The following is a 13,357-nucleotide window of genomic DNA, read 5'->3' as shown; positions in this document are numbered from 1 at the left end:
TGGTTCCTAGCGATGGATGGATGGATGGATGGATGGATAGATAGATAGATAGATAGATAGATAGATAGATAGATAGATAGATAGGAGAGATTCTATTTTTAGTGAACCAGTTCCAGTTTGTTGAAGTATATGTGTTCTTTGCAAAAACACCAAACAACAATATGCATTTTATATTCTTAATCAGGCTTTGATGGCTTGCTAGGTGGAAGTCAGTGACAAACTACATACATAGCTGTGATCTTGTACAACGTACATGCGCTTACCTCAGTGGAAGGTTATAGCCATTCGGCTTGGTCCAGAGGCCCATCTGCACTTTGATGTCTATGTAGTGTTCTTTGGAATGTGCCTCACTAATTTTAATGGATATAGGTTTAAATCTACACCTGTAAGAAAGCACCATTCATTTATACATTTGTACCCTTCCTTTCAGCACACAGCGGTCCCCAACGGCAGTCACAATAATAATTTAAAGATATTACAAATGACAATAAAAGAAGAGAGAGCTTAAGAACAGAGTCAAATAAAATATATTCATACAGCAGAGGGGGGAACCCCCCTCAAACATGCATTCCTCCATTGAAATGAATGGCAATCCCTTGGGGTGTGAGGGGAGAAATATGTGCCAGAGCTTCCATACTCATGATCACAGTGACTGGCACAGGTACCTGTGCATAAGACCCATTCAAGTGACAAGGAAGTACATATCTTCTAATGCTGATTCTATAACCTATTCCGTTTTTCATTCACAAAAGTACACCGAGTCCAAAATCATTCCAATGCCATTTACATTTTTAAATGGTAAATATCAGCTTCGTTTTTCCTTTTTCTTTTGAAATGTATCTTTCATTTCCATCCTCGGTCCATTCCAATTCTTCCTCACTGTCTTCATTTCTATACCTTTGCCACTGTTTCTTTTAAATGTGGGCTACGCACAAATCCGTTGTGTTGTTTTTCTTGGCTCTTCCCAGTAAACTCAGAGGATGGCCGCTCCTTGGATCTAGGTCTGCGAGGCGAAAGTGAAGAGAGAGGTTTCTACACAGAGATCTTCCACTCAACTTCCTGGGTGTTCAGAGGGGATGATGCCAGTCCAGATAACAGCCCCAGATGTCTTAGCAAAAGGCCGAGGCCTGTAGCTGGTAAGTATTTATATATATAAAAGCAGTTAAATGGTGAGCAGTAGAGGTAGTGGCAGAGTGCAATGGCCATTAACTTTGGCTGGAAGGGTCATTTCAGAATACTTTGAGGTACATAAATGTCAGCAGGGAAACGTCTAGATTAACACCACATAATCAGCTGTTTATTTATTGTTTATAAAAGGAACGGGCAGACAGTAGGTCTCCAGGGTGCCATCTACACGAACCTTTTACTCCAGGGCAGCTGTGAGTCAAGGTCCTCTGGGACAAACGACACAATCGCCACTTCGCAGCCATCCTGGTTTTCTCCCGGAAATGCGGATTTCCAAGGAGGCGTTTTGCTGTGATGTTTTTCGTTTGCTGTGGGTTTCCCCATGGTTGCAAGCCATCTGTCCCTTCCCCAAACTGACTTTGCATTTTTCAGTGGGCATGTTGTAGGCTTGCGTAGTGCTTGCCTCATTCTGTGATGCCCCTTTACTCCCCCGTCCCTTCGCAGCTGCACAGTTACAGAGGCACAGAGAGGCATTTTCATTTATTCAATCACACCTTTGCACATTTTTGCAGCTTTGTAACTTCGCAGTGGTTGCTTTTGGACTCAGTTCCCAAGGGCCAAGGGGGGGTCTTGGGGGAGGACCAACTTTGCTCTGGCCACCATTTCGGAACAATGACTAGGCACGTACTGCTCACACGAACCATCGCGAGAGTCTCAGGCTGGGGAACTGACAAACAGATGGTGTGGAAATGAAGGAGCACAGAACACCCACTTTTTACCTAATGAGGGATAGACAGACACAACAGAGCCCCTAAACTACAAAGCAGCAACTGAAGTGTCACATCCCCATGCTCACAGGACTGCACAGCTGTGCATTAAAATATAATGGCCAAAAAAAGGGCATGGCAGAGTCTGTTAGGGAAGCCCCGAGTAAATCGTGAGTGTATCCCAGCAGAAGCTAATTCGAACCTGAAATGCTGCGCAGTTGCGCCGTAGTGAAGGGTGAAAGCAGTGCCATGTAGATGGGGCCCAGATGTTTTGAATGTCAACTCCTAGTATTACTAAGCAATGGCCATGCTGGCAGGGGCTTCTGGGAACTGAAGTCCAAAACATTTGGAGATTTTCTGCCCACCTGTTGTTTAAAACAATATCACCAATATCACCCTTAGAACTGAATTACAAGCTACAGGGACTACAATGAAAACCTTCACTGTGGGCAATCGCCATCCTATTATCAGGAATCCTTTTTAAAACAGTTTTCTTTAGATAGCTAGCACTGCAATCCCACATGTTACTCAGAAGTTAGTCCCATTGAGTTTAGTAGGGCTTATTTCCATCCAGATATAAATTAGTATAGAATTGCCACCAAAGACAGTGCATGCACTTTCATAATTCATCCTGTTTGTGGATTTTTTTTTTTCATTAGTGAGTAAAACTCTGTCTAGAATAGTATGTTTATGCACCTGTTTCCTTTCTCAGATCTATGTATGTAAGCTGTTATTTAACTTTTAAAAATTATCAGTTTAAATACGAAGTCCCACTCGTAGTTAATTTTTCTTTATAATTCAGAATTACTTCTGGTTAGTCAAAAAGATCTGCTTCTTAAAAAAAATAATCTCTTTACCTAAATCTTTTCAGCTTTATAAGAAATATGATGAAATCAGGCATTTCAGTTTATTTTTCTCTTCTTTTCTCTTCTTTTTTAGTTCGTGAGCGAACTGTAAGGATTGCTAAAGGAACTGGTGATTACCCCTGGGGATTCCGAATCCAGTTCTCAAAGCCCATCCTGGTGACTGAAGTGGACACCAGTAAGTGATATCCCCAAAGACCCTTGCATGGCAATGTGTTTAAAAGAATCCAAGAGCATCACTGCATTAATGATGACAAAGCACCTCGGGGAAAATAGATTGTGGGCAGTCTCCTGTGTTATTCTTATTACTATTATTGTGAAGCATATTTTCTCTGTATTATAGAAGATTCTTGCATTATTCTTGCAAATGACATAGACCATTGCACTGAAAATGATAACAGGAAGCAGTGCCCATTAATTTTCCACTTACTTCTCTGACTGACTTTCATTTAATCAATGTAAAAAGGTCAGACATCGCCCGAAGCACTACTTTCCCATCCTTGCTCCACCTTATACCTTCACACAAAGCTTTGCTAAGGAGAAGTGATGATACTGACAAAAAAAAGTTCAGTCATCCATATAAAACAAGAAACTACTTGGCAGATAGAAAATCATATGTTTTGCGGGGTTTGCTGAGACACAGGTTATCTGGTCGCCCAGTCTTCTGCAGTACAGTGAAATGAATTTCATTTCTATTTAAATTATAATAATGTCTCAGTTTGCATCTAAACATATCAATTAACCTATGCAAATGTTCACTAATTGCTGTCCTCTTTTGTCCTTTTTTTTTTTTGGTGATGCATTTCCTGTTTTTCGGCCATTCATAAGTGCCCACCCTAGTAGTTTACAAATAGACACCACCACCCCACGCACACGCACACCTGAAGGGCAGAGAGGGGCCTCTTCTTCCTAAAGCCAAACACATACATTTGTATCTGCTTTCATTTTGTGTGGGCCATAGGAGGGTCATGGATTAAGGTGGATTTTCAAAAGCTAAATGTAACTTGCAAGTAAACCATAGCGACATTCACAAGCGTAACGTACTAGTTACCATGAAATTACCCTTGGCATGTGCTTTTATTTCCCAATGGCAGCAATGTATAATCCTTGAACAAGTTCTAGCAAAATGGGTTCATTACTCCAAATTGCAACAGATAGAGAGCACAAAAATTACTACTAAAATCCTTAAAAATTGTATTTGTTGAACATACTGAAATAGCTTCAGATATTTCATGTCTCCTCTCTGGGTGTCAATCTGTCCCTTGAATATCTGTTGCATGATTTATCATTGGATGTATTTTTTTTAGGAAAATGGCAGAAACTCCCAGTGTTCTTGTGTCTGTCATTTCCCTGTTAACCTTCTGATTCCCCTCCCAACCACTTAAAAACAAGACTCTGAGGTTTGTACTGTACAGACGCAGTTACTAAATCACAGGGTACCAGCAATTTAAAAGTATTCCTGCATTAACCAAGAATGGTATTTTTCCTGGAAGAAAATGGTTGAATGGTACATCATGACAGTTTAATTGTATGGTGAAAAGGAAGGCCAAAGTATGATTTTGGGACACATGCAGGTAGGATTCAAATTACTGTGGATTAATGCACCTAAATTGGACATATTTTCTGCGTATGTAAGTTATCTTCTATTCCTAGCCTGCCTTTACATAAGGCTTTCTATGAAAGTACATGCAGTTTTGAGCCACCGATCAATAATCCAAAGGCGGATACCTTAGCACTTCTGGGTCAGATGTGCTTTTATATCCCTCCAGAAATTGCTTTTCCTTCTAAAAGAATTATATTCAGAGCCTCCATTCTTCTTCGCATAATGATGATGGAAAAGCAGTGAGAGAAAAGCAGGTAAGATTCAGAGCTTTGATGCAGGCTATACACTGCTGTGCTTTGATCCTATTAAGTGTGTGGGGGGGTGTTGTTCATTCATTGCATGCCCCAAACAAAAAAGAGAAAAGAAATCTAGTCTGTAATACTAATTTCTAAATTGGCATTCCATCTCTTTCTGTATGCAGCACAGCACAATCTCTTTGTCTTCACCTTTAAATTCTCTCCCCAACCTTGGCCCATCTTATTCCTTGACTCTTATGTTCCCATTTGCTTGTTTTGAACGTTTACATCCACTTTTCCATTCTTCAGTGCTCAAGGCAGTTTACATAAAATCGTAAGGACAGCAATTAATGCAAAATATATTTTTTTAAAAACAGAAAAGAAGCGACAGACCTAAACATATGTAAACTACATCAGATAAGCAAAAAAACTAACAGACAGCAGCTATCAAGGAAATGCCTGAAAGAATAGAGGAGATTATATTTACCACCTGCAAGGAAACAGAGATTATGCTGGCTGAATTTGTTTTGGGAGAGCATCCCAAAGGGGGTGGGATGGGAGAAAGACCTGAAACTCTACTGCTGTCAGGTTCTCCAATATCTCCTACTCTCTTTCTGCCTATGGATGTAGTGAAGCCCTCAAACACTCCCAGGTAAAAATCAAGCCTCTTCCTGGCCTTTTTTCCTCCCACTGCTGCCTTTGCATGAATCATTGCATATCCTTTGGAAAGGCCCTATACATGTCATAATATCACATTGTCACAATATGACCCCAGAACTGTGCTATGGACCCATAAGTCCCCCTTCAATATTTTTTTTATTTATTTATCATATTATATTTCTATACTGCCCCATAGCCATTCACAACAATTAAAATCACAAAATACAACGCAATAAAATACAATATTTAAAGTCTAAAATTACTTTAAAAGATTTAAAATATAGTACCAGTTTTAATACAGAAATGGAAAAACTAAAATGCCTGGGAAAATAAAAAAGGTTTTCTCCTGGCACCAAAAAGAGCACCAAAAATGTAGGCGCCAGGCAAACCTCTGTGGGAAGCTCATTCCACAACCGGGGGGCCACAACAAAAAAAGTCCTCTTCTTAGTAGCCACCCACCTCACTTCCTTTGGCAGGGACTCCTGGAGAAGGACCTCTGAGGATGATCTTAGGGTCCAGGCAGGTACATATGGGATGAGATGATCCTTCAGGAAACCTGGCCTCAAGCCATTTAGGGCTTTGAAAGTTAATACCAGCACTTTGAATCGGGCCCGGACATGGACTGGCAGCCAGTGCAGATGGAAAAGTACTGGCATAATATAATCATGTTGGCCAGTCCCCGTTAACAATCTTGCTGCCCTATTTTGGACCAACTGGAGTTTCCAGACCATTTTCAAAGGCAGCCCCATGTATATCACATTGCAGTAATCCCGAATACTCCAGGCCTCTCCCCTGCCACATGCACCACGATGTCGTTTCATGTACCTACAAACAGGGTGGATTTTGCTGCAGAACCTGGACTAGCGATGGGTGATGTTTCATGGCATACATAGCCTTTGGCTTTTAGCTAATAAAAAAGACAACGTATCCAGTCAACAATCTCAATCACCCACTTTAGACTTTATTCAGCCATATGCAAGAGCAAGGCCTGTCCAAGACATTTTGCTGCCAGAGAAAAGCAGCAAATGCTGTGCCCTTCGCCCAAGTCAATGCCCTCTGAACACTCTGTCGGTGCATGTTGTACCTGGTGGCCATGCCCAAGTCCAGTGCCAAGGCGAGACATTGTGCTGCCTGAGCCAGACCAGCAAAGGTTGCCTCCCGTCCCACCCCAGCATATAGTACCCAAGGCCAGCCACGTTTTTCGACACATGAGGCAAAAAATTCCACAAGTGTCTCTCCCACTGCCAGACAGTCAAAGTATAAGAATTAACTTAGGGCATAATCCTATGCATTTTTAGACAGAAAACAGCCCTACATCTCCTAGCATTTCCCAGTGTGCATGGCTGGCTGGGGCAGGCTGGGAGTTGTAGGATTTTTTTCCTGTCTAAACATTGCATCCTTACTGACTTAACTAACAGCTTTCTGCCATTACATTGCACTCAAAAACAACTGCCTGAAGCGGCTGAATCACTCTGACTAATGGTAGGGCTGGCTCTGAGCAGAGAACAACGAAGAGCAACCTGCCTGACACCTGAGCCCAGAACTGCTCAAGCAAATGAGCTTTGCTACATATTAAAAGGGAAAGGGAAAACTTGCTCAAACTGCCAGGATGGAAAACTGCTACTCTGACAAGGTCAATGATGTCGTCTTCTTTGTGTGATACTATCAAAATGTCCTTGAAAAACAGCCACCTTGCCATTGTGTTGCAGACAGTGCAGCAGAGGAAGCGGGCCTTCAGATTGGAGATATTGTGATGGCTGTCAATGGCACTGATGTCACCAGCATGCCACATTCAGAAGCTGCAAATCTGGCAAGAAAAGGTAATCATGCCCAAGTAACGACTTTGGTGTTTTTTTAGCTGTTTATTTTGTATATACTTCTAACCAAAAAGAATCATATAAATTTTTTCAACAACAAAAAACAGCCAAGCAACAAGTAGCAAAAATGTGGAGAGTAAGAAGAATAAAACAATTAGAGCCTACACGTAAAAGAAGCAAGGAATGAGATCTGCAGCACAGACACTAACATTAATGCCATGCATGTAAATAAAGAAAATGATGGGAAAATGAAGAAAGTGTATCCTAGTGAACACTTCTAAAAGTCCAAAGCTAAATCAGGGGCTGAAATTACAAGACTTTGCTACAGGTATATATTTTTTGAGATGTGCTGCTAATCTATCAAGCTTTCTGGCATACTCAAGCAAAATGTATCTGGGTTAGTTCTGTCCATGCTTAATTTAATTTGTTGTGCAATCTTCTCAGGCATGAGAGAATTCCACACTTTGCCAAACCAGTGAAGAACTGAGGGAGAGTGGTAGGCATTTCACTTCTTAGCTAACTCTAGCTTAGCTGCCGACTCTAAATAAGAAAGAAGGGTGGGTGTTGACTTGAGTATCCCTTCGTTGATGTCATAAAACAGCCAATGGAAACTGGATCTAAAGAAGACATGGTGCCTGTGATTTGACTAATGTCTTAGTCTAAGACTAAGGTCTAATATATGCAGCTTCTCAATTCAAAGTAAATCTTTCTCTTTTTTAGTCTTTTATGTGGACTAAGAACTCTGAAGTGGACAAGTTTCATTCACCCTTGTCTTTAACCCAGCACTTGAACCTTCAAGCCGTTCTTCTTAGAACACTGTTTCTGTTGATTATTCTTCTGTTGACTACTCTATCCTACCCCCATCCCTAAACCCCACATTTTTTCCTAAGTGGCAATTCCTGACTTCTGAACCCATTCAGTCCTTGCCCAATGCATAGCTTTTCTAGTCCAGGGGTGGACAACTGTGGCCCTCCATATGTTTTGGTCTACAACTCCCATGATCCCTTACCATTGGATATGCTGGCTTGGGTTGATGGGAGTTGTAGGCCAAACCATCTGGAAGGCCACAAGTTGCCTACTAGTCACACCTGGCTATAGCCTAGTCACACCTGGCTATATGTTGAATACTATTTCCCACAGTGTAGTATTCTTCTCTTAGCCAGACTAGCCCCAAAGGGTCAGCACCTTCAAGAGCTATAAACAGCCTGCTAGAGTACAGTAAAAGTCAGTCTTAGCCATAATCACAGCAAGAACCACTATACTTGAGTGGAGAAGGGGAGATAATACAATTGATGGCACAAAGACATGAATAGCTGCTGTGTCTTAGGATCTCTGCTGTCACAGATATTGTGCTATTCAGAATGAAAATGTTTTCTTTCCATCAAGAAAACAATGTCACTCCAGCAGAAATGCATGTGAAGAAGCTTTTGACATGCTGTTGTCTTCACTGTATATACAGAAGAAACTCAGGCCAATAGCTCATTAATTTTTCTTGGTGAATTCTTTCTGAAATTACAAGAGAGGAAGAGCAAACTGAAGAGAACTCAGAGAAAACTGACTGGAATTTCTGCTGTTAGAGAGGTTGAAAGTGCCACAGATTTCATATTTTTCATCTTCAGTGAGCAAGCCTGCCTATGAATGTCATCACCCCACTGTGTTGGAAAAGTTGACTTTGACAATAAGGGCAAGTTACTTTGGTTGTGTAGAGACTGATGGGGCAGAAAGGTGACAGGGATCCAAGAGGATAGCCTGAGTTAGATAAAAGACCCTCATTTTCTCTGTGTGCCAGCTACTAATATTATTATCATCTCATAGTATCACTTAAATCTAGGCCAAAATGTCAGGAGGAAAGAGCAAATTTAGCAATATTGCTTTTGGGCCCATGCCTGAAAGACAGATGGGTTCTGACAGAGGCCTCTGAGATATCAATCTACTATTTATATCTGGTGTTTCCTCAGGAGAAAGAAAATATCCCTGGCTCAAGGAACATGTTAGCCCTGTCTAACCTGTAAGAGATCAGTATCTAATAGGTGCAACTGGCATATTACTTGATTGAGAGGGGCTTTTTCTACAGCAGAAACAAAATGGCATTTATATTAATTTGGAAATATTTTCCTGGGATATATTTAAACTCAAACTGTAGTCTTGAATGCACGTTAATTATATCTGCTGGGGTTCTGAACTTCTCTGTGACTTGGTTTTGACATAGATTAAGAAAAGTTTAATAAATAAAAATGATGTCATTGGCATACTTAACAAATATATCTTGACATATACTAACTTGTTTAATTATACAGATGGAATTCACACTCTTACATTGAAGAGAATGTCAATTTTTACCATATCAGTCTTTTGCCTGGGTCACACATACTGCTAACCTTTGGTTTATTTAAACCATAGTTTGTTGCTTTCCCTAGAGTTTGTCTGGCAGATGATCAAACAAACCATGGTTTGTTTTCTCAGTCCCTGGGTTGTTTATTTCCCTCCTCCTTTGCCTTCTCCCCCCTATATTCCAACTGCCTTTGCCGCACTACAGTACTGGCATGTAAAGAGGCTGGATTTTTTTTACCACTCTTGCTCACTGCCTCTGTAGCCCATGAATAACCCATGATTCTGGGTTCACACATAACAACCCATGTTTTAAACAGCCCACCATTCACAATATAACAACAAACCATGGATTCTCTTCATGGGTTGTTTATGGTAAACAACTCATGTTAACCTATAGTTCCAGGTTTGCACTTAACAACAGCCCATGATATAACAAACCATAGTTAATTAAACCATGGTTTGTTGTTACATGTGAACCAGGTCTCTGTGTACAAATGAGGCATTTTTACATATTGTCTGAGATCACTGCTCTTTTTCCCAATTCTGATTGATAGTTCTAAGGTGAAATATTCCTTTAAAGAAGCCTAGCTTTAAAATATATATATATATATATATTTAAAGGACACAATGACACATAGATTTGCATAAAATATGCATGTGCTGATTTGGGACAACAGAGTCCTTGGCAAGGGGGATTCCCCCCCCCCCGCCAGCAGCCATTTTCACACATGCACATTTTTTTTTCTAAATGTAGATAGATAGATGGATGCATGGATGGATGGATGAATGATAGACAAATATGGAAGAGAATTTTTAAAGAAATAAAATATTGATTGGGAATTAGCTAACTCAAAGTACTTTTAATTTGTATTTATTAAATCTGTATGAAATACAAACAGGACTCTTTCATATTTTTAATCTTTCAGATGAATGTGCAACGCTATTTAGTATCATCTTGGAATCATTTATGTTAGGCCGTCAAAGAGCACGCTTGCTGTCATCAGTGGGGAAGAACCATGCTGAACACTTCTAAGCCAGGGGAGCTCTTTGAAGCTCAATATTTAGATTGGATCTATTGGGACCATTAATACAAATAACATATGAGCGTATTATTATATAATATGTTTAATAATGCAATTAATATGTTTAATTAATCATATTAACCATAATATTTTTAATAATGCGATCCCATGCATGTCTACTCAAATGTCCCATTAGGTTAAATGGAACTGACTCCCAGAAAACGAGAGGTGCCATAGCTCAGTGACAGAGCACATGCTTTGTATCTATCTGTCTAAAATTATCGATAGGCCACCTTTAAGGGTAGGTGCAGCAGGTCCCAGGTTCGATCCCCGGCTTCTCCAGGTGGGGCTAGGAAAGAATCCCTGAAATCCCAGAGAGCTGCTGCCAGTCAGTGTAGACAATACAGGGCTAGATGGAGCAACGGTCTGACTCAGTGTAAGGCAGCCTCCTATGTCCCTGAACGGGGTCTTGCAGCTGGGTAGCAGGGATGTACGAAAGCCACTTACCTTTCCGCGGATTATGTTCATGGGGGGGAGGTGTTCCGTCCCTCCCCCCAGAATCCTCGATGGGGGGGAGGCGATCCGTTCCTCCCCCCCAGAAATCCCAGGATTTCTGGCTGCGGAGGGCTCTGGGTAAAACAAAACAAAACACCGCGTACGCAAATGGCGGCGGCTACGGCCGCCACCATTTGCGTTCCTTATTTTTCGCCATCTTAGTCTACGTAAATATTTACACAGACTATTACGGCGAAAATAAAGGGGAACACAAATAGCGTAGCGGGTGCTATTTGCATCCCTTTTTGATTCACCGTTTTAGCCTACGTAAATATTTGCATAGGCTGAAATGGCGAATCAAAAAGGGACGCAAATAGCACCCACTACGCTATTTGCGTTCCCCTTTATTTTCGCCGTAATAGTCTACGTAAATATTTACGTAGACTAAGACGGCGAAAAATAAGGAACGCAAATGGCGGCGGCCGTAGCCGCCGCCATTTGCGTACGCGGTGGTTTTTTTTAACCCAGCTGTGATAGGCTACATAAATCTTTATGTAACTTATCACGTCTCTGTAAAAAAAAAAAAAAAAATGATGAAGACTGCAAATGGTGGCGGCGTCGGCAGCCGGTCGGAAGACCAGCCTCCGCCGCCGCCCGGAACATCCGCCCCAGGTAAGTCTCATCCCGGGGGGATCCACGGGGGGGCGGGGGGGTGACAGGCCATTCCGCCACAGATTTCAGGGAGCCGAATGCACTGGCATTCGGCCTCATCGAGATCCGTGGTGGAATTCTCTGACATTCCTACTGGGTAGAGCAATCCTGCCTCTGGCTGTGGAATGGTCTTACATCAGATTCACCAAGAAATCCCAAGCCCTTCCAGTGTGACCTGGGCAGAGCAGAAGAGAGGTGGGAGGGGCATTTCCAGGGGCTTTAAAAAATTCTTTAACCAATTCTCTCCCATTGGAACATAAATTAGGAGCTGGGGACGGAGGGATGGGGAGGATTGCTCGCTGGGGGTCAGAGAGAGTGTAGGGGGCCAGGAGCTGGTTGGGGGTCTGAGGGTCAGGATTGCTGTGGATCTCCAAGATCCGATCCAACCATGCCTCCTTTTCCCTTTTTCCAACATCGGAGTTCCTACATTAGAAAAGAACCGCAGGGAGGGCTCCAAGGATGGATCTCCCTTCTGAGGACAGTCTACCCTCTCCGCCCTCAGAGGGGGAAAATCTGATGTATCCTATGGCCCCTAGGATGCTATCCCAGGGACAATAAGATTGTATTATAAGACAAGAAAAGAGCGGGGGGCAGGGGGGAGAGAAGAAACAAGAAAACAGGAGTTTTCTGGGCTACTGAAATTTATGGGGTTGGTTCACACGTTCCACCCGCCACAGAAAGCTGCTATAAATTGCTTCATGTGCTATTTGTGACAAAGTGGTGAGACATTCATGTAGAGTGATTCACTATTCACGTCTGGAAGTTACTGGCACATTGTGTAGGGATGTCAGAGAATTCCGCCACGGATCTCGGGGAGGCCAAATGCCAGCACATTCGGACCCCCGAAATCGGTGGCAGAATGGTCTGCCCCCCCGCCCCCCCCCGGGACGAGACTTACCTGGGGCGGATCTTCCTGGCGGCGGCGGCAGCTGCAGCGGTGGTGCGGCGGCAGCTGCAGCGGCCGGTCTTCCGACCGGCTGCCGCCGCCGCCATTTCCAGTTTTTTTTGTTTTAAAAAAGAGGCATGATAGGCTACGTAAAGATTTACATAGCCTATCACGGCTAGGTTTAAAAAAAAAACCGTGATAGGCTACGTAAATGTTTACGTAGCCTATCACGGCTGACTTAAAAAAACAAAAAAAACAACGCACGTACGCAAATGGCGGCGGCCACGGCCGCCGCCATTTGCTTTCCTTATTTTGGCACGTGTTAGTCTACATCAAGATTTACGTAAACTAAGACGGCGAAAATAAGGGGAACTCAAATAGCGTAGCCGCTGCCACTTGCGTACGCACGTTTTTGTTTTTGAGTCAGCTGTGATAGGCTACGTAAACATTTACGTAGCCTATCACGGCTGACTGCAGGGACGCAAACGGCGGTGGCTACGGCCGCCGCCATTTGCGTCCCTGCTAGCCAGCGGCCGGATGTCCGGCTGCTGGCGGAGCCGGCCGGTGGCTCCACAGAATCCCTGTGGAGCACAGCCGGCCGGCCAGGATTCCAGGGGGGGAGGAACGGAGCACCTCCCCCCCCGTCCAGGATTCCGGGGGGAGGGATGGAGCGCCTCCCCCCCCCCACCATCAACATAATCCGCGAAAGATAAGTGACTTTCGTACATCCCTAACATTGTGTAAGCCTTTAGTTTTGAATATTTGGGGAGAAGTAGTGAAAATCATCACTGGTCTATTTGTCGCTATCAGCTTTTTCTACAAATATAAGGCTTTGCAAGAA

General features: G+C 42.7%; 1 protein-coding gene across 1 annotated transcript in view; it reads left to right on the top strand.

The window, feature by feature from the left end:
• The window catches only part of LOC146352324 (uncharacterized), a 59,015-nt gene that overhangs the window by 21,177 nt on the left and 24,481 nt on the right, over window positions 1-13,357 (top strand). Inside the window, exons 5-7 of the mRNA XM_084833804.1 lie at window positions 969-1,136; window positions 2,832-2,933; window positions 6,964-7,074. Of these exons, the coding sequence (XP_084689930.1) occupies window positions 969-1,136; window positions 2,832-2,933; window positions 6,964-7,074 (381 nt within the window). The remainder of the gene's footprint in view (window positions 1-968; window positions 1,137-2,831; window positions 2,934-6,963; window positions 7,075-13,357) is intronic.

The sequence above is a fragment of the Heloderma suspectum genome, chromosome 2 (assembly GCF_057233095.1).
Source record: "Heloderma suspectum isolate Gila_16-S chromosome 2, 16-S_ref, whole genome shotgun sequence".
Taxonomy (NCBI): Eukaryota; Metazoa; Chordata; class Lepidosauria; order Squamata; family Helodermatidae; genus Heloderma; species Heloderma suspectum.
The sequence above is the reverse complement of the archived record's forward strand: the minus strand, read 5'-3'. Positions and strand labels throughout refer to the sequence as shown.